Below are 22,629 nucleotides of genomic sequence, written 5' to 3' on the forward strand. Positions count from 1 at the left end.
TTTGACAAAAAATAACCTTGAAAACACAACTAGATCCTTAATAAATCCGTCCATTAAAAAATCTCGAATTTAATTTTTTTTTTTTTAGAAAATTGGATACATTTATAGAGATTTGTGGAAAAAAACTAAATTTGATTGTTATTAAATGGGCCCCTAAGTGTAACGTAAGCATGAAACATATTTGGCCATTAGTATGGAGTCAATATATTAATGTATTTGTAATAAAAGTGAAATTTTAACTTTAATTCGAACAGGAGTTTATGATGAATATATAATTTCCCCATTGTGGTCACTTTGGGAATACTATGCACAACCTGATCTATCTTAGTAATTTGAATGATTCGTGACTGATTCTTAAATCATGTATTTAGTTTTAGACTAGCCATAATAAGAACAGTTTTTTTCCTATGCAATGTTTCTTGGTCAGGGCCCATCCGGATAATTTTTAAACAGTAAAGGCCTCATCTTCCTCCTTCTATGCTCTATCCTGTGTAAATGGTGAAGAATCATATCCAAGTGAACATTGCAATGTTGTGCTTTCTCTTACTCCCATACTCCTTCTTAAATATGTACAATTTCTGACCTCTTTAAAGGGGAACTATCGCGAAAATCAAATTTCCCCAGTGGACAGATAGGATGAAAATAATAATATTCTCAAATATATTCATTTAACAGAAATGCTTACTTTTTGAAAGGCATTCAATAATATTACAGTGAGTTAGAATGCTTTCTCTGAGAGCCAGTTCAAGCAATTGCTGAATGGGAGTGGCTATACCCCCACTATGATGTCACCTAGCAACTAGCAATGTCCCACCCTATTCATGCTGAATTCAAAGCATCCACACAGCAACTGCATTCTCTGGAATCTCACTCTGAGAACAGTAAGGCTGTTACTTTTATAGTGTGAAAATGTTGATTTTATTGACAAGATGAGGTTTTTGCATTCTCCCAGATCAAAGGCAGCTTGGTAAATATTGTACAGATATAAAAAAACTGGGTTTTATGCACCTATTTTTGGCACATTGCACCTCACCTTACATTTTGCATATGTGTCAGTAGGTCAATAAAAACCAACCAGCAATTCACTTTGAACGGACTACTTACTAAAAGGGGCAAAATATGGGTAATTGAACTGGTACAAATAAGCACCTTTGTCTGAAATCACCCTATTTCTGTCTATAAATGTATTTGTGTGACAATGTGTTTGTGTATGATTTATTCTCCCAGTAACTTTTTGTGTATAAATCTGTCTTTATGTGTTCCCATTTTTGTGTGGTGTCAATGTGTTTTAGAGGAACAGCAATATCAAAATATGAAGTGTTAATAAATGTACTGTTGCCCTGTCCCTTGTAAAACTGTGGTGTTTGCTTCAGAAACATAGCCACGGAGCAGCCATTCAAGTAGAAGTAGGGTTAAGGCTAAGGTTTAGAAGCAGTTAACCTCTGTACAATACAATGGATTTAGTTATTTTAAAGGTATATAAACCCATTGTATTCATGTATCTGTTATCTGCTTATTTGCCTCTATGGCTATCAAGCAGCTTATCTTTCTTGTGTAAACAATAGTAGTGTTTCTGAGGAAAACACTCCACTTTTACCAGGGAACGGACAAGTGTTCATCCTTATTTCATGCTTACACATATGCCTTGTATGGAAGATCTGAGCAGCCTGTAAAATTGTATGCATGCACATGGATTATTCACTGGTAGCAATTCCAGCCCAGGCGGCAGGACATGGATACTGCTGAGGGACTTTGGAGCTCAGCTCTATTGAAATAATTAGGAAGGTGCTACGGGATGGGCTGCCCAGAGAATTGGCCCAAGAAGCGATCTGGGAACAGGTGCTGCTGGACTAGGAGGGCCTTCCTGCATGGACTCACTGCCCAGACCATGTGCAACCCTAGCAAGAGTCTGGAGTGCTACTTGTGGTAAGAGGGGACAGCCCATTAGTACTGCCTGTGTCCCTTCAGTGCTTGGTTTTCCCGCCTTATCATGCCAGCCTATGGGCTCCTAGGGATCTCCCCTCTGCATGAGGCCCAGGCCTCTTACTGTCACTGAAACTTTCTGAATGTACTCCTCCTGCTGGGGCTGGGATGGCCACTTGTATCTCTCACACTCACCCCTGCGACTCCAATCTCTTTCACACTCACCCCTGCTATTATTGTCACACTTACCACTGCCACTCCAATCTCTCTCACACTCACCCCAGCCACTCCAATCCCTCTCACACTCACCTCTGCAATTCCTCTCGCACTCACCCCTGCCACTCCTATCTCTCTCACACTCACCCCTGCCACTCCTATCTCTCTCACACTCACCCCACCCACTCCAATCCCTCTCACACTCACCTCTGCTATTCCTCTCGCACTCACCCCTGCCACTCCTATCTCTCTCACACTCACCCCTGCCACTCTTATCTCTCTCACACTCACCCCAGCTATTCCTGTCACACTCACCACTGCCACTCCAATCTCTCTCTCACTCACCCCTGCCACTCCAATCCCTCTCACACTCACCTCTGCTATTCCTCTCGCACTCACCCCAGCCACTCCTATCTCTCTCACACTCACCCCTGCCACTCCTATCTCTCTCACACTCACCCCACCCACTCCAATCCCTCTCACACTCACCTCTGCTATTCCTCTCGCACTCACCCCAGCCACTCCTATCTCTCTCACACTCACCCCTGCCACTCTTATCTCTCTCACACTCACCCCAGCTATTCCTGTCACACTCACCACTGCCACTCCAATCTCTCTCTCACTCACCTCTGCCACTCCTATCTCTCTCACACTCACCCCACCCACTCCAATCCCTCTCACACTCACCTCTGCTATTCGTCTCGCACTCACCCCAGCCACTCCTATCTCTCTCACACTCACCCCTGCCACTCCTATCTCTCTCACACTCACCCCTGCCACTCCTATCTCTCTCACACTCACCCCTGCCACTCCAATCCCTCTCACACTCACCTCTGCTATTCCTCTCGCACTCACCCCAGCCACTCCTATCTCTCTCACACTCACCCCTGCCACTCTTATCTCTCTCACACTCACCCCAGCTATTCCTGTCACACTCACCACTGCCACTCCAATCTCTCTCACTCACCCCTGCCACTCCTATCTCTCTCACACTCACCCCACCCACTCCAATCCCTCTCACACTCACCTCTGCTATTCCTCTCGCACTCACCCCAGCCACTCCTATCTCTCTCACACTCACCCCTGCCACTCCTATCTCTCTCACACTCACCCTCACCCCTGCCACTCCTATCTCTCTCACACTCACCCCTGCCACTCCTATCTCTCTCACACTCACCCCTGCCACTCCTATCTCTCTCACACTCACCCCTGCCACTCCTATCTCTCTCACACTCACCCCACCCACTCCAATCCCTCTCACACTCACCTCTGCTATTCCTCTCGCACTCACCCCAGCCACTCCTATCTCTCTCACACTCACCCCTGCCACTCTTATCTCTCTCACACTCACCCCAGCTATTCCTGTCACACTCACCACTGCCACTCCAATCTCTCTCTCACTCACCCCTGCCACTCCTATCTCTCTCACACTCACCCCACCCACTCCAATCCCTCTCACACTCACCTCTGCTATTCCTCTCGCACTCACCCCAGCCACTCCTATCTCTCTCACACTCACCCCTGCCACTCTTATCTCTCTCACACTCACCCCAGCTATTCCTGTCACACTAACCACTGCCACTCCTATCTCTCTCACACTCACCCCATCCACCCACTCACCACTGCCACTCCTATCTCTCTCACACTCACCCCATCCACCCACTCACCACTGCCACTCCTATCTCTCTCACACTCACCCCTGCCACTCCAATCTCTCTCACACTCACCTCTGCTATTCCTCTCGCACTCACCCCAGCCACTCCTATCTCTCTCACACTCACCCCTGCCACTCTTATCTCTCTCACACTCACCCCAGCTATTCCTGTCACACTCACCACTGCCACTCCAATCTCTCTCTCACTCACCCCTGCCACTCCTATCTCTTTCACACTCACCCCACCCACTCCTATCTCTCTCACACTCACCCCAGCTATTCCTGTCACACTCACCCCAGCCACTCCTATCTCTCTCACACTCACCCCTGCCACTCCAATCTCTCTCACACTCACCTCTGCTATTCCTCTCACACTCACCACTGCCACTCCAATCTCTCTCACACTCACCCCTGCCACTCCAATCTCTCTCACACTCACCTCTGCTATTCCTGTCACACTTACCACTGCCACTCCAATCTCTCTCACACTCACCCCTGCCACTCCTATCTCTCTCGCACTCACCCCATCCACCCACTCACCACTGCCACTCCTATCTCTCTCACACTCACCCCATCCACCCACTCACCACTGCCACTCCTATCTCTCTCACACTCACCCCTGCCACTCCAATCTCTTTCACACTCACCTCTGCTATTCCTGTCACACTCACCCCTGCCACTCCAATCTCTCTCACACTCACCTCTGCTATTTCTCTCGCACTCACCCCAGCCACCCACTCACCACTGCCACTCCTATCTCTCTCACACTCACCCCATCCACCCACTCACCACTGCCACTCCTATCTCTCTCACACTCACCCCTGCCACTCCAATCTCTTTCACACTCACCTCTGCTATTCCTGTCACACTTACCACTGCCACTCCTATCTCTCTCACACTCACCCCATCCACCCACTCACCACTGCCACTCCTATCTCTCTCACACTCACCCCATCCACCCACTCACCACTGCCACTCCTATCTCTCTCACACTCACCCCTGCCACTCCAATCTCTTTCACACTCACCTCTGCTATTCCTGTCACACTTACCACTGCCACTCCTATCTCTCTCACACTCACCCCTGCCACTCCAATCTCTCTCACACTCACCTCTGCTATTCCTCTCGCACTCACCCCAGCCACTCCTATCTCTCTCACACTCACCCCTGCCACTCTTATCTCTCTCACACTCACCCCAGCTATTCCTGTCACACTCACCACTGCCACTCCAATCTCTCTCACTCACCCCTGCCACTCCTATCTCTTTCACACTCACCCCACCCACTCCTATCTCTCTCACACTCACCCCAGCTATTCCTGTCACACTCACCACTGCCACTCCTATCTCTCTCACACTCACCCCTGCCACTCCAATCTCTCTCACACTCACCTCTGCTATTCCTCTCACACTCACCACTGCCACTCCAATCTCTCTCACACTCACCCCTGCCACTCCAATCTCTCTCACACTCACCTCTGCTATTCCTGTCACACTTACCACTGCCACTCCAATCTCTCTCACACTCACCCCTGCCACTCCTATCTCTCTCGCACTCACCCCATCCACCCACTCACCACTGCCACTCCTATCTCTCTCACACTCACCCCTGCCACTCCAATCTCTTTCACACTCACCTCTGCTATTCCTGTCACACTTACCACTGCCACTCCTATCTCTCTCACACTCACCCCTGCCACTCCAATCTCTCTCACACTCACCTCTGCTATTCCTCTCGCACTTACCACTGCCACTCCAATCTCTCTCACACTCACCCCTGCCACTCCTATCTCTCTCGCACTCACCCCATCCACCCACTCACCACTGCCACTCCTATCTCTCTCACACTCACCCCTGCCACTCCAATCTCTCTCACACTCACCCCTGCCACTCCTATCTCTCTCGCACTCACCCCAGCCACCCACTCACCACTGCCACTCCTATCTCTCTCACACTCACCCCATCCACCCACTCACCACTGCCACTCCTATCTCTCTCACACTCACCCCTGCCACTCCAATCTCTTTCACACTCACCTCTGCTATTCCTGTCACACTTACCACTGCCACTCCTATCTCTCTCACACTCACCCCATCCACCCACTCACCACTGCCACTCCTATCTCTCTCACACTCACCCCTGCTATTCCTGTCACACTCACCACTGCCACTCCTATCTCTCTCACACTCACCCCATCCACCCACTCACCACTGCCACTCCTATCTCTCTCACACTCACCCCTGCCACTCCAATCTCTCTCACACTCACCTCTGCTATTCCTGTCACACTTACCACTGCCACTCCAATCTCTCTCGCACTCACCCCAGCCACTCCTATCTCTCTCACACTCACCCCAGCCACTCCTATCTCTCTCACACTCACCCCTGCTATTCCTGTCACCCTGTCACACTCACCACTGCCACTTCTATCTCTCTCACACTCACCCCATCCACCCACTCACCACTGCCACTCCTATCTCTCTCACACTCACCCCTGCTATTCCTGTCACACTCACCACTGCCACTCCTATCTCTCTCACACTCACCCCTGCCACTCCAATCTCTCTCACACTCACCTCTGCTATTCCTGTCACACTTACCACTGCCACTCCAATCTCTCTCACACTCACCTCTGCTATTCCTGTCACACTTACCACTGCCACTCCAATCTCTCTCGCACTCACCCCAGCCACTCCTATCTCTCTCACACTCACCCCTGCTATTCCTGTCACACTCACCACTGCCACTCCTATCTCTCTCACACTCACCCCTGCCACTCCAATCTCTCTCACACTCACCTCTGCTATTCCTGTCACACTTACCACTGCCACTCCAATCTCTCTCACACTCACCCCTGCCACTCCTATCTCTCTCGCACTCACCCCTTCTATTCCTGTCACACTCACCTCTGCTATTCCTGTCACACTTACCACTGCCACTCCTATCTCTCTCACACTCACCCCTGCCACTCCTATCTCTCTCACACTCACCCCAGCTATTCCTGTTACACTCACCACTGCCACTCCTATCTCTCTCGCACTCACCCTTTCTATTCCTGTCACACTCACCTCTGCTATTCCTGTCACACTTACCACTGCCACTCCTATCTCTCTCACACTCACCCCTGCCACTCCTATCTCTCTCACACTCACCCCAGCTATTCCTGTTACACTCACCACTGCCACTCCAATCTCTCTCACACTCACCCCTGCCACTCCTATCTCTCTCACACTCACCCCAGCCACTCCTATCTCTCTCGCACTCACCCCAGCCACTCCTATCTCTGTCACACTTACCACTGCCACTCCAATCTCTCTCACACTCACCCCTGCCACTCCTATCTCTCTCGCACTCACCCCTTCTATTCCTGTCACACTCACCTCTGCTATTCCTGTCACACTTACCACTGCCACTCCTATCTCTCTCACACTCACCCCTGCCACTCCTATCTCTCTCACACTCACCCCAGCTATTCCTGTTACACTTACCACTGCCACTCCTATCTCTCTCACACTCACCCCTGCCACTCCTATCTCTCTCACACTCACCCCAGCTATTCCTGTTACACTCACCACTGCCACTCCAATCTCTCTCACACTCACCCCTGCCACTCCTATCTCTCTCACTCACCCCTGCTATTCCTGTCACACTCACCACTGCCACTCCAATCTCTCTCTCACTCACCCCTGCCACTCCTATCTCTCTCACACTCACCCCTGCTATTCCTCTCACACTCACCCCTGCCACTCCAATCTCTCTCACACTCACCTCTGCTATTCCTGTCACACTTACCACTGCCACTCCAATCTCTCTCACACTCACCCCTGCCACTCCAATCTCTCTCACACTCACCTCTGCTATTCCTGTCACACTTACCACTGCCACTCCAATCTCTCTCGCACTCACCCCAGCCACTCCTATCTCTCTCGCACTCACCCCAGCCACTCCAATCTCTCTCACACTCACCTCTGCTATTCCTGTCACACTTACCACTGCCACTCCAATCTCTCTCACACTCACCCCAGCCACTCCTATCTCTCTCACACTCACCCCAGCCACTCCTATCTCTCACACTCACCCCTGCTATTCCTGTCACCCTGTCACACTCACCACTGCCACTCCTATCTCTCTCACACTCACCCCATCCACCCACTCACCACTGCCACTCCTATCTCTCTCACACTCACCCCTGCTATTCCTGTCACACTCACCACTGCCACTCCTATCTCTCTCACACTCACCCCTGCCACTCCTATCTCTCTCACACTCACCCCTGCCACTCCAATCTCTCTCACACTCACCTCTGCTATTCCTGTCACACTTACCACTGCCACGCCAATCTCTCTCGCACTCACCCCAGCCACTCCTATCTCTCTCACACTCACCCCTGCCACTCCTATCTCTCTCACACTCACCCCTGCTATTCCTTTCACACTCACCACTGCCACTCCTATCTCTCTCACACTCACCCCTGCCACTCCAATCTCCCTCACACTCACCTCTGCCACTCCAATCTCTCTCACACTCACCTCTGCTATTCCTGTCACACTTACTACTGCCACTCCAATCTCTCTCACACTCACCCCTGCCACTCCAATCTCTCTCACACTCACCTCTGCTATTCCTGTCACACTTACCACTGCCACTCCAATCTCTCTCACACTCACCTCTGCTATTCCTGTCACACTTACCACTGCCACTCCAATCTCTCTCGCACTCACCCCAGCCACTCCTATCTCTCTCACACTCACCCCTGCTATTCCTGTCACACTCACCACTGCCACTCCTATCTCTCTCACACTCACCCCTGCCACTCCAATCTCTCTCACACTCACCTCTGCTATTCCTGTCACACTTACCACTGCCACTCCAATCTCTCTCACACTCACCCCTGCCACTCCTATCTCTCTCGCACTCACCCCTTCTATTCCTGTCACACTCACCACTGCCACTCCTATCTCTCTCACACTCACCCCTGTCACTCCAATCTCTTTCACACTCACCTCTGCTATTCCTGTCACACTTACCACTGCCACTCCTATCTCTCTCACACTCACCCCTGCCACTCCTATCTCTCTCACACTCACCCCAGCTATTCCTGTTACACTCACCACTGCCACTCCAATCTCTCTCACACTCACCCCTGCCACTCCTATCTCTCTCACTCACCCCTGCTATTCCTGTCACACTCACCACTGCCACTCCAATCTCTCTCTCACTCACCCCTGCCACTCCTATCTCTCTCACACTCACCCCTGCTATTCCTCTCACACTCACCCCTGCCACTCCAATCTCTCTCACACTCACCTCTGCTATTCCTGTCACACTTACCACTGCCACTCCAATCTCTCTCACACTCACCCCTGCCACTCCAATCTCTCTCACACTCACCTCTGCTATTCCTGTCACACTTACCACTGCCACTCCAATCTCTCTCGCACTCACCCCAGCCACTCCTATCTCTCTCGCACTCACCCCAGCCACTCCAATCTCTCTCACACTCACCTCTGCTATTCCTGTCACACTTACCACTGCCACTCCAATCTCTCTCACACTCACCCCAGCCACTCCTATCTCTCTCACACTCACCCCAGCCACTCCTATCTCTCACACTCACCCCTGCTATTCCTGTCACCCTGTCACACTCACCACTGCCACTCCTATCTCTCTCACACTCACCCCATCCACCCACTCACCACTGCCACTCCTATCTCTCTCACACTCACCCCTGCTATTCCTGTCACACTCACCACTGCCACTCCTATCTCTCTCACACTCACCCCTGCCACTCCTATCTCTCTCACACTCACCCCTGCCACTCCAATCTCTCTCACACTCACCTCTGCTATTCCTGTCACACTTACCACTGCCACGCCAATCTCTCTCGCACTCACCCCAGCCACTCCTATCTCTCTCACACTCACCCCTGCCACTCCTATCTCTCTCACACTCACCCCTGCTATTCCTTTCACACTCACCACTGCCACTCCTATCTCTCTCACACTCACCCCTGCCACTCCAATCTCCCTCACACTCACCTCTGCCACTCCAATCTCTCTCACACTCACCTCTGCTATTCCTGTCACACTTACTACTGCCACTCCAATCTCTCTCACACTCACCCCTGCCACTCCAATCTCTCTCACACTCACCTCTGCTATTCCTGTCACACTTACCACTGCCACTCCAATCTCTCTCACACTCACCCCTGCCACTCCTATCTCTCTCGCACTCACCCCTTCTATTCCTGTCACACTCACCACTGCCACTCCTATCTCTCTCACACTCACCCCTGCCACTCCAATCTCTTTCACACTCACCTCTGCTATTCCTGTCACACTTACCACTGCCACTCCTATCTCTCTCACCCCTGCCACTCCTATCTCTCTCAAACTCACCCCTGTTATTCCTGTCACACTCACCACTGCCACTCCTATCTCTCTCACACTCACCCCTGCCACTCCAATCTCTTTCACACTCACCTCTGCTATTCCTGTCACACTTACCACATCCACTCCTATCTCTCTCACACTCACCCCTGCCACTCCAATCTCTCTCACACTCACCTCTGCTATTCCTCTCGCACTCACCCCAGCCACTCCTATCTCTCTCACACTCACCCTGCCACTCTTATCTCTCTCACACTCACCCCAGCTATTCCTGTCACACTCACCACTGCCACTCCAATCTCTCTCACTCACCCCTGCCACTACTATCTCTTTCACACTCACCCCACCCACTCATATCTCTCTCACACTCACCCCAGCTATTCCTGTCACACTCACCACTGCCACTCCTATCTCTCTCACACTCACCCCTGCCACTCCAATCTCTCTCACACTCACCTCTGCTATTCCTGTCACACTTACCACTGCCACTCCTATCTCTCTCACACTCACCCCTGCCACTCCAATCTCTCTCACACTCACCTCTGCTATTCCTCTCGCACTCACCCCAGCCACTCCTATCTCTCTCACACTCACCCTGCCACTCTTTATCTCTCTCACACTCACCCCAGCTATTCCTGTCACACTCACCACTGCCACTCCAATCTCTCTCACTCACCCCTGCCACTCCTATCTCTTTCACACTCACCCCACCCACTCCTATCTCTCTCACACTCACCCCAGCTATTCCTGTCACACTCACCACTGCCACTCCTATCTCTCTCACACTCACCCCTGCCACTCCAATCTCTCTCACACTCACCTCTGCTATTCCTGTCACACTTACCACTGCCACTCCAATCTCTCTCGCACTCACCCCAGCCACTCCTATCTCTCTCACACTCATGCCTGTTATTCCTGTCATACTCACACTCACCACTGCCATGCCTACCTCCCACGCTCACACTCACCCCTGCTATTCCTGTCACACTCACCCCTGCCATGCCTACCTTCCACTCTCACACTCACCCCAGCCACTCCTATCTCTCTCACACTCACCCCAGCCACTCCTATCTCTCTCACACTCACCCCACCCACTCCTATCTCTCTCACACTCACCCCTGCCACTCCTATCTCTCTCACACTCACCACTGCCACTCCAATCTCTCTCACACTCACCCCTGCCACTCCAATCTCTCTCACACTCACCCCTGCCATATCTACTGTCCAGGCAGGTTATGAAAGTTTGAACATATTTCTGTGTTTTTTCCAGTTATTACAGTTTTGCTAATGAAGGTGAATTGGCCTTTAAGCTGTGAGTCTAACTTTTCCCAAGGGACATATTATATTATACTGTTACAATTACTTATTTGCTTATCTTGGAATTGTTACAGAAATATCTGCTCTGGCTGTTCAGGGCTCTCTGCTAAAAAGCCAATTAAGTTAGAAACTTTGTTTCTTTATCTGGCTATTGAAGTGCAGAGAAAAACTGGACTTTCCTTTACAAATCAAGGACTGTGGGTTGAGCTTTCAAAAGAGGGACTGTCCCTCTAAAAATGGTACAGTTGGGAAGTTCACCTTCCACTTTCACTCACCACTCCTGTCTCTCTCACACTCACCCCTGCTATTCCTGTCACACTCACCCCTGCCATGCCTACCTTCCACTCTCACACTCACCAGTCATTTAATGGGTCGAGGGCAGGGCTATATTCAGGCAAATCAAGTACTTTTACTATGATCTCTCAATTTGGTTTGGACGTCACATTATTCGCATGGCATTATTGAGAAACCATAGACATGATTTTTCAACATTGTTTGTTTAAGTAACCAGTTTGTTCTATATCTTTTCATTGAAAAAGATAACTAGATATGGCAGAGAGTCTTCCACAAATTGAAGAAGGTGTTCCTGATGACATGGTATGTTCTTTCTTTATAGGACAGAATTAGAAAGTATTTTTTATAAAGCATTAATATAATGTGCTGCATATAATTTAGCAAGTCTCTTAATGTACAAGGAAACTAGAGGCTTGGCAATAATTGTGCCCCCTACAAATCCGCACCAGTGGGAACTGTGAGGCTATTTGCTGTGCCCTGTTTAGAAAGGTTGAGTAATGCAGTGCAGGCTTGTGGATACCCATTCATGTTGTTTCATATACTCTTCTCAAAGATTGCTTATGCTGATCAAACACAGTTGAATCCCGGTCAAGATCAGTTTTATGTTCACATGCAGCCAGCTCTGCTCATGGCCACTCCACCCGCAATATTACCATGCCTCAACATTTGCCTGTCATCTGCTTATGTATGCACTCATTTTACTCCGCCTCCTGGCCCCAAAACCAGTCTGCCAAGATTTGGGTTCTAGTAAATGCCAGAGGGGTGTAAGGGTTACAGCGTGGAACCGCTGTGATAGTGGATAGCCATTCCATTGGGAGAGGATATGGCGGAAGCCCAGGGGTGTACCCATAGATGATAAGGGAGGCAGACATGGTGAAAATAAAGCAGGTTTACTTGGAGCTTGCAAATAACACAGGAACAGTTCAAAATAAGGTAATTACCAGGAAGGTGAGGGTAAGGAAACAATGCTGGAACAAGGCAACACAGGAGCTTGGAATCCAGGAGCTTGGGATACAGGTAAGGAATCACAGGAACAAGATACAGCGACCAGATACAGGATACGATTACAATTAATGACTCAGCCCTGAGCAAAGCTCAGGGCGGGGTTAATAAAGGGACGGTAATTGGGAATGGGAAACACATGAGGGTAAACGAGGTGGGTGGAGAATGGGGAGGAACACACTAGAAACTGACAGGTACATGAAACACAAGACACACAAGGCTAAGGATCAGCCTCAAAGAGCCCCCAGTGGCTCAAAAGAACACACAATGTCCAGAATCTGGGAAATAAAGGTTCGAGTCCCGGGCTGATCCTTACAGTACCCCCTCCTTAGGCTAAGGCCACACTAGGCGATAGCGCCGCGATTTGACTCGCGGCGACTTTTTGCCGCGACTTTTAAGCCGCAATCGCTGGGGAAACTTTTGCGCTGGCGTCTATGGGGAATCGCGAAAAATCGCCAGCGTAAAAACTCACGCGGCGATCTTTTCTCTACTGTCGCTCGAAATTGCCTCGCTAGGCGATTTCAAGCGACATTAGAAAAAAGATCGCTGCGTGTGTTTTTACGCTGGCGATTTTTCGCGATTCCCCATAGACGCCAGCGCAAAAGTTTCCCCAGCGATTGCGGCTTAAAAGTCGCGGCGAAAAGTCGCCGCGAGTCAAATCGCGGCGCTATCGCCTAGTGTGGCCTTAGCCTTAAGGGTCGACCCAAACGAAAGACCCCCATCCTTTTTAGTCCAATGATTGGAGATGGGGACAAAAGTTTTGCCAGGGTCAAAGGCTGGAGAGCCGCCAGGGTCAAAGGCTGGAGAGCCGCCAGGATCGGAAGCCAAAACGGAGAAGTCACCAGGTTCAGGTACCGGAGAGCCGCCAGGGTCAGGAGCCAGATCAGATGGATGGCCAGAGTCAGCCTGCATAGCAGAAGAACCAGCCAAGGCACCCATTACAGGCGGCGGACCAGCAGAGGCACCCATTACAGGTGGCGGATCAGCAGAGGCACCCATTACAGGTGGCGGACCAGCAGAGGCACCCATTACAGGTGGCGGATTGCCCAGGACAACAGGAAGACCACCACGAATAGCAACAAGACTGGTAGACTCTGGAGCACCAGAACTATCAGATCCTGCAGCAGGAATGGCAGGTCTAGAAGTAGATTTGTCCGTGGGCCCAGAGGCCATGGTACACAGGTCCTCACAGGCTGAACCCAGCAAGGCTGTTGGCACAGAGGCTGGAAGCGGCAAGGCTGCTGGCACAGGAGCTGCAGGCGGGACCACTGGCACAGGAGCTGCAGGCGGGACCACTGGCACAGGAGCTGCAGGCGGGACCACTGGCACAGGAGCTGCAGGCGGGACCACTGGCACAGGAGCTGCAGGCGGGACCACTGGCACAGGAGCTGCAGGCGGGACCACTGGCACAGGAGCTGCAGGCGGGACCACTGGCACAGGAGCTGCAGACTGGACTGTAGGAACTGGAGCTGAAAACGTAATGGGAGACATGGAAATTGACAGAGACAGCTTTCGGGGAGCCGGCACAGGAACAGGCAGCTTTCGGGGAGCCGGCACAGGAGGCAGCTGCTGGGGGTCTGGCATTGGAACAAGAGGCAGCTGCTGGGGGACCGGCACTGGAACAAGAGGCAGCTGCTGGGGGACCGGCACTGGAGCAAGAGGCAGCTGCTGGGGGACCGGCACTGGAGCAGGAGGCAGCCGCTGGAGGACCAACACTGGAACAGGAGGCAGCCGCTGGAGGACCAACACTGGAACAGGAGGCAGCCGCTGGAGGACCAACACTGGAACAGGAGGCAGCCGCTGGAGGACCAACACTGGAACAGGAGGCAGCCGCTGGGGGACCGGCACTGGAACAAGAGGCAGCCGCTGGGGGACCGGCACTGGAACAAGAGGCAGCCGCTGGGGGACCGGCACTGGAACAAGAGGCAGCCGCTGGAGAACCGACACTGGAGGCAGCCGCTGGGGAAGCCGGCACAGCAGACAGGACAGGCTGGGAAGCCGGCACAGCAGACAGGACAGGCTGGGAAGCCGGCACAGCAGACAGGACAGGCTGGGAAGCCGGCACAGCAGACAGGACAGGCTGGGAAGCCGGCACAGCAGACAGGACAGGCTGGGAAGCCGGCACAGCAGACAGGACAGGCTGGGAAGCCGGCACAGCAGACAGGACAGGCTGGGAAGCCGGCACAGCAGACAGGACAGGCTGGGAAGCCGGCACAGCAGACAGGACAGGCTGGGAAAGCCGGCACAGCAGACAGGACAGGCTGGGAAGCCGGCACAGCAGACAGGACAGGCTGGGAAGCCGGCACAGCAGACAGGACAGGCTGGGAAGCCGGCACAGCAGACAGGACAGGCTGGGAAGCCGGCACAGCAGACAGGACAGGCTGGGAAGCCGGCACAGCAGACAGGACAGGCTGGGAAGCCGGCACAGCAGACAGACAGCCAGTTGGGAGCCAGTCGTCGGGAAGGTCCAGCTGGACACTTGGGTAGCCGATGCTGCTGCGAAGCCTCCTCTCTTGGGGGTACTAGGCACGGCAGAAGCCCCACTTCCGGGGGCACAGGATCAGGCAGAAGCCCCACTTCCGGGGGCACAGGATCAGGCAGAAGCCCCACTTCCGGGGGCACAGGATCAGGCAGAAGCCCCACTTCCGGGGGCACAGGATCAGGCAGAAGCCCCACTTCCGGGGGCACAGGATCAGGCAGAAGCCCCACTTCCGGGGGCACAGGATCAGGCAGAAGCCCCACTTCTGGGGGCACAGGACAAGGCATGGGTACAGGAGGCAGCTGCTGGGGAGCCAGCACAAGTGCAGGAGGCAGCCAGTGGGGAGCCAGTCGCCGGGGAAGCCTAGCTGAAGCCATGGGCAGCGGAGGCTGCTGGGGAACTGGCTCTGGAGCTGAAGGCAATGGCGGCAGCAGGGAAGACCCCACTGGAACTGTGGGCAGCCGATGCTGCTGGGTAGGCCCCTCTGGAGCTGTGGGCAGCCGAGGCTGCTGGGTAGGCCCCTCTGGAGCTGTGGGCAGCCGAGGCTGCAGGGGAAGCAGACAGCTGAGGGGTAGCAGGCCCGGGAACTGAAGCAGACAGCTGAGAGGTAGCAGGCCCGGGAACTGAAGCAGACAGCTGAGGGGTAGCAGGCCCGGGAACTGAAGCAGACAGCTGAGGGGTAGCAGGCCCGGGAACTGAAGCAGACAGCTGAGGGGTAGCCGGCCCTGGAACTGGAGCAGACTGCGGAGGGATAGCCGGCCCTGGAACTGGAGCAGACTGCGGAGGGATAGCCGGCCCTGGAACTGGAGCAGACTGCGGAGGGATAGCCGGCCCTGGAACTGGAGCAGACTGCGGAGGGATAGCCGGCCCTGGAACTGGAGCAGACTGCGGAGGGATAGCCGGCCCTGGAACTGGAGCAGACTGCGGAGGGATAGCCGGCCCTGGAACTGGAGCAGACTGCGGAGGGATCGCCGGCGCTGGAACAGGAGCAGACTGCGGAGGCATAGCTGGCCCTGGAACAGGAGCAGACTGCAGAGGCATAGCTGGCCCTGGAACAGGAGCAGACTGCAGAGGCATAGCTGGCCCTGGAACAGGAGCAGACTGCAGAGGCTTAGCTGGCCCTGGAACAGGAGCAGACTGCAGAGGCATAGCTGGCCCTGGAACAGGAGCAGACTGCAGAGGCATAGCTGGCCCTGGAACAGGAGCAGACTGCAGAGGCATAGCTGGCCCTGGAACAGGAGCAGACTGCAGAGGCATAGCTGGCCCTGGAACAGGAGCAGACTGCAGAGGCATAGCTGGCCCTGGAACAGGAGCAGACTGCAGAGGCATAGCTGGCCCTGGAACAGGAGCAGACTGCAGAGGCATAGCTGGCCCTGGAACAGGAGCAGACTGCAGAGGCATAGCTGGCCCTGGAACAGGAGCAGACTGCAGAGGCATAGCTGGCCCTGGAACAGGAGCAGACTGCAGAGGCATAGCTGGCCCTGGAACAGGAGCAGACAGCGGTGGGGATTTCAAAGGCCAAGAAACTGGAGGTGGACGACCAGACACAGGCCAGATAGCAGTTTGTAGCTCATCTTCGCTCGAATCTGAATCCTCCCAGCCCACATCGAAGACTGAATCCTCCCAGTCATCGTCAGAGAGAAAATCCTGGTAGACATCATCACAGAAATGGGAGCTGACTTTTGCCTCATTCTCCCCACCCCAAGAGAGTTGTAGTTCCACATCGGGACAAGAGAGCATGGAGGGCTTTCCCAAGGGCTTCTTGTTTGGCTGAGTCATTCTGTAAGGGTTACAGCGTGGAACCGATGTGATAGTGGATAGCCATTCCATTGGGAGAGGATATGGCGGAAGCCCAGGGGTGTACCCATAGATGATAAGGGAGGCAGACATGGTGAAAATAAAGCAGGTTTACTTGGAGCTTGCAAATAACACAGGAACAGTTCAAAATAAGGTAATTACCAGGAAGGTGAGGGTAAGGAAACAATGCTGGAACAAGGCAACACAGGAGCTTGGAATCCAGGAGCTTGGGATACAGGTAAGGAATCACAGGAACAAGATACAGCGACCAGATACAGGATACGATTACAATTAATGACTCAGCCCTGAGCAAAGCTCAGGGCGGGGTTAATAAAGGGACGGTAATTGGGAATGGGAAACACATGAGGGTAAACGAGGTGGGTGGAGAATGGGGAGGAACACACTAGAAACTGACAGGTACATGAAACACAAGACACACAAGGCTAAGGATCAGCCTCAAAGAGCCCCCAGTGGCTCAAAAGAACACACAATGTCCAGAATCTGGGAAATAAAGGTTTGAGTCCCGGGCTGATCCTTACAAGGGGCTACTGTAAGATGCCATAGACAGCCACAATTTATTGGGCTGGTGGGGGGCTACTTGGGCCTCTTTCTACTTGGAATGTCAGGGCCTATTCTGCAGGGTCTGCTTAGAGAAACGCCAATGGAATTGCACCATGGCAAAATAATATTGTGCAGGCCACAGTGTTGTCAGAGTACAGGATCCCTGTAACTGATGTTAGCTGTAAGCAGCTAATAACTAAAGTACAAACTAGTAGCTTGATATCCTTGGTGCTCTTAGTAGTACATTCTTAGTGAGAAGTAATTGTATTTTCTACACTATTTATTTAAAAAACAATGGCAAAAAGTATGCCAGCACATGACCTATTATTTAAATGAAGACTGAATAAGGAGAAACAGATGCTGAGAGGAATAGTAACTAGATTATTGCTGAAACAAACCAGAATTATTAATTAATTGTATTTAGAAAATTTCTTATCTCAGTGTGCTAATATTACAGTTTTATTTTCGCTATATTTCCCCTTTAACATTATTCCTTTTTTTAAAGGAACAAGCCCTCATTACAGAGCTTGAAAGAAGTCTGGGAAATTCAGTACATGACCTTTGCTTTCAGAATGACCCTGAATGGTCTGAATCTGAATTGACAGCCATCGAGAACACACCTCAGGATATCCGGATTGGAAATACCTTCTGGTGTAACTGTGCAAAGTGCTTGGAGATGCCAACCCGAGATGAAAGTTGTTGCTGTACAGAGATGCCTAATTTGCAGCAATATTTAACAGAAGACATAACCTGCATAACCCTAGTTCAGGAAATGCTTTTCTTTTGTACTAATGAAGATTTCCTGGACTTCATGATCAGATGGAGTGGACGCTACACCATGGCACAGTACAACCGTGATCGCAAAAGGTAACAGCAACATGGAAAAACGTATTCATTTTATAATAATTTTTCTTTTCTTTTATAATACATATAGATTTAAAAAATAATACACAATGCATTATATTATGTTTCTAATATCTTCATTTTTATTTAGGATTCTGAGAAAGGCTTCTTACAGAGCATTCACTACCTGGGCTCATGGACATTTGGGTCCAGGAAACAGAATCCCAATACCATCTTGTATAGTAAATATGGTCCGAAATAAATTCCCAGATGATAATCAAAGATATACAGGGTTTTACTGGTCTAATGACTATCCAGCCATCGATATGGCATATGACGGGTAGAATGAAAAATCCATGTGGATGGCAAGAAAATGTCATTTCAATATATGCAAGTTTTGTTTTAATCTACAAATAAACTAAAGTGATGTGAAAAAGTTTGAGAACGCCTCTTAATTCTTTGGAGTTTTGTTTATCATTGGCTGAGTTTTCAAAGTAGCAACTTCCTTTTAATATATAACTTGCCTTATGGAAACAGTAGTATTTCAACAGTGACATAAAGTTTATTGGATTAACAGAAAATATGCAATATACATCATAACAAAATTAGATATTAGATATTACATCAATACTTAGTTGAGCCTCCTTTTGCAAATGTAACAGCCCCTAGACTGCTCCTATAGCCTTTGATGAGTGTCTGGATTCTGGATGAGGGTATTTTTGACCATTCGTCCATACAAAATCTCTCCAGTTCAGTTGAATTTGATGTCTGCCGAGCATGGACAGTCCCATAGATTTTCGATGATATTCAAGTCGGGGGACTGTGACGGCCATTCCAGAATATTGTACTTCTCCCTCTGCATAAATGCCTTTGTAGATTTCCAAGTGTGTTTAGGGTCATTGTCTTGTTGGAATATCCAACCACTGCAGCTTAACATCAATTTTGTGACTGAATCTTGAACATTATCCTGAAGAATTTGTTGATATTGGGTTGAATTCATCTGACCCTTGACTTTAACAAGAGCCCCAGTCCCTGAACTAGTCACACAGCCCCACGCATGATGGAACCTCCACCAAATGTGAAGTAGGTAGCAGGTATTTCTCTTGGAATGCGATGTTCTTCTTGCAAAGCGCTTTTTGCAAATAACTTAATTTTTGTCTCATCTGTCCAAAGTACTTTGTTCCAAAATGACTGTGGCTTGTCTAAATGAGCTTTTGCATACAACAAGCGACTCTGTTTGTAGCATGAATGCAGAAAGGGCTTCTCTCTCATCACCCTGCCATACAGATGTTCTTTGTGCAAATTGCACTGAATTGTAGAACGATGTACAGATACACCATCTGCAGCAAAAATTGTTTAATAATAAATGTACTCTTCATTTTCCACCTTTCATCATCTATCTCTTTTCGGCCTCTCTTCATACTGGAGGTTGAGGCTGGTTTTGATTGACAGTTTGGTCTAATATATCCTTTGGGGGGGTTGCAGCCATTGCCTAGAAGATGTGTTAGAGCTCACTGTTTCAAAATAGCTTGCTTTGCTAGAAATCCAGTTTCTCTACAATCAGGATTTGCAAAGTCAGTGATTTCAACTACACTGGGTTGACAAAATTAAAAAGAAACTACTCCACTCAATCCACCTGTTATTTGATAATGAAAACAAGGGGGGGGGCTACTGGTGTTCATCTTAAAGGAATTGTTCAGTGTAAAAAAAAAAAACTGGGTAAATGGATAAGCTGTACAAAATAAAAAAGTTTCTAATAAAGTTATTAAGGCAAAAATGTAATGTTTAAAGGTTGGAGTGACTGAATGTCTAACATAATAGCCAGAACACTACTTCCTGCTTTTCAGCTCTCTTGGTTTACACTGACTGGTTACCAGGCAGTAACCAATCAGAAACTTGAAGGGGGGCCACATGGTTCATGCTTTTGAATCTGAGCTGAATACTGAGGATTAATTGTAAACTCACTGAACAGTAATTATGTCCCATGTGGCCCCCCTTCAAGTTGCTGACTAGCTCAGTTATAGAGTTGAAAAGCAGGAAGTAGTGTTCTGGCTATTATGTTAGACATCCAGTCACTCCAGCCTTTATACGTTACATTTTTGCCTAACTAACTATATTAAAAACATTTTTTAATTTGCACAGCCTATTTATTTACCAAGTTTTTATTTTCACACTGAACTGTTCCTTTAAGGGAGACCACCGCCTCAACCCCTATCACACAAATACACTCCTCTATGGGAGATTTATATGACAATCCCAAGAGCATCAATGACACATTTTTCAAATTCACACTTTACCGCTCTACACAAAATTAATATACTCCAGATCCAAGGGAATACCTTAAAACATCCCCTTAGAAAGATTGTCACTACAGGATAGGCAAATCCTTGAGGAACCATTGTCAATAACTGAAATTAAGGATGCAATATCCCTATTCACCACTGGGAAAACACCAGGTCTGAACAGCATCCCAATGGAATGGTACAAACGCAACACAGACTCCCTGGCTCCTAGGCTGCTCCAACTATACGAGACAGCCTTGGAATCAGGAATTCTACTCCAGCCGACAATGCAGCCTTTCCCATATGACCAGAGGCAGCTGGTTTGATTGATACGCTTGCTATTGTTCCCCTACGGGGGGCTACTCAAAGGGGATGCCCCCTGTCTACCCTAAGCATGTTACCCGGGATATGGGCAAAAGCCCTCAAGTATGATAAGGAGGCACAAAACATTATTTCCCCCATCACACCTATATGGTGAAACTCTCACATGGGACAGTTTATATCTGTTCCAGACCCAGCACTGTGGGCAAAGTATAAATACAAATATCTGGGACAACTATATGAAAACTAAGATTTTAAGTGCTATGAAACTTTAGCATCTGAATACAACCTCCTTAAAACAATGTGGTTCAGATACCTCCAATTAAGACATGCAGCAAATTTCCTACTCTTCCCGGGGTCTCTCTCTCTCAGTCCTTGAGGAAGGGCTCAGGGCACCTGTCCAGAAAGGGTTAACCTCCCCGATCTATTCTATCCTCAATAAGCAGAGGGGTAATAATGACCAAAGTTATACTAAATGGGCATCTGATATACCACAGTTAAACCTAGAAGAAGAAGAAGTTACTCATTCCTACTTACCCACTGTAATTAGTAGCAATAATACTTTAATACAGTACCGTACAATACACAGAACCTACCTCACGCCAGCGAGGCTGCATTCCATAGGCCTCATGGCAAATAACCTATGTTTTAAATGGGGAGCCAGCCCAGGTACATTCATGCTTACTTTATGGTCCTGTCCACTAATTGATACATTTTGAGCAAAAGTAACGACATTCAGTTTAAGACAGAAGTGGTTGAGTATACTGAATAACCTCCACGGCCTAGTCCCCCCCTTCTGTCTCCCCCCCCTTTTATTTGTAGTGTTTCTGTTATAAGTTAAGAGGATAAAAAAAATTTGTCCATTCAAATGTATCCTGGCTTGCCGGGGAAAATGTACAAAAGATGGTTCAAACACATGTAGGAAAAAGAAATTCTTTATTATACTCATCAACAAATATGTAGTTGTTCAAACAAGTAAATAAAACTTTTTTTCTGAAATAATCAAGTTTATGTTCACTATTCCTCTCTCAGCATCTGTTTCTCTTCATTCTGTCTTCATGCAGCTGTTGGGTGTCAGATATTCACTGACAGTTAGATCCAATATATCTTAAAGGGGGCTCCTTTTGCCAAGAAGATGTATTAAAGCTCATTCTATTTAAATCACCAGAATCCCTGTCTCTCTACCAGGGCCGGAACTAGGGGTAGGCAGAGTAGGCACGTGCCTAGGGCGCAAAGCTGGGGGGGGCGCCAGGCACGTACCTGCTCTGACGCCTACCCCATTGTCTGGTCCTGTCTTTCGCCGACTGCCACAGATAATTTCTTGTAATAGCGATTCTGCACATGTGCGCATGCAGTTCTGCGCATGCGCGGCCGAGCGCAGTTTTGCGCATGCGCATTCGAGCGCAGTTTTGCGCATGCGCACTCAAGTGTGCAATCAGCCAGCGCCATGCCCAGCCAGGTTGACTAGGGCGCCTGGCTGGGTTGGCCCGGCTCTGCTCTCTACATGCAGGTTTTTTACAAATTATTATTATTACAAATTATTATTATTTACA

At 50.0% G+C, this 22,629-nt stretch overlaps 1 protein-coding gene across 1 annotated transcript; it reads left to right on the forward strand.

Annotated features, from left to right (window-relative positions):
* Positions 1-790: 790 nt before the first annotated feature.
* Positions 791-18,935, forward strand: LOC108701749 (P2X purinoceptor 7). Its single transcript, XM_018236776.2, has 4 exons — positions 791-881; positions 12,037-12,094; positions 18,136-18,497; positions 18,625-18,935. The coding sequence occupies exons 2-4, from the start codon at positions 12,047-12,049 to the stop codon at positions 18,815-18,817; spliced, it is 603 nt and encodes a 200-aa protein (XP_018092265.1). The 5' UTR covers positions 791-881; positions 12,037-12,046; the 3' UTR covers positions 18,818-18,935.
* Positions 18,936-22,629: the final 3,694 nt, after the last annotated feature.

This window comes from Xenopus laevis, chromosome 9_10L (genome assembly GCF_017654675.1).
Source record: "Xenopus laevis strain J_2021 chromosome 9_10L, Xenopus_laevis_v10.1, whole genome shotgun sequence".
Lineage (NCBI taxonomy): Eukaryota > Metazoa > Chordata > Amphibia > Anura > Pipidae > Xenopus > Xenopus laevis.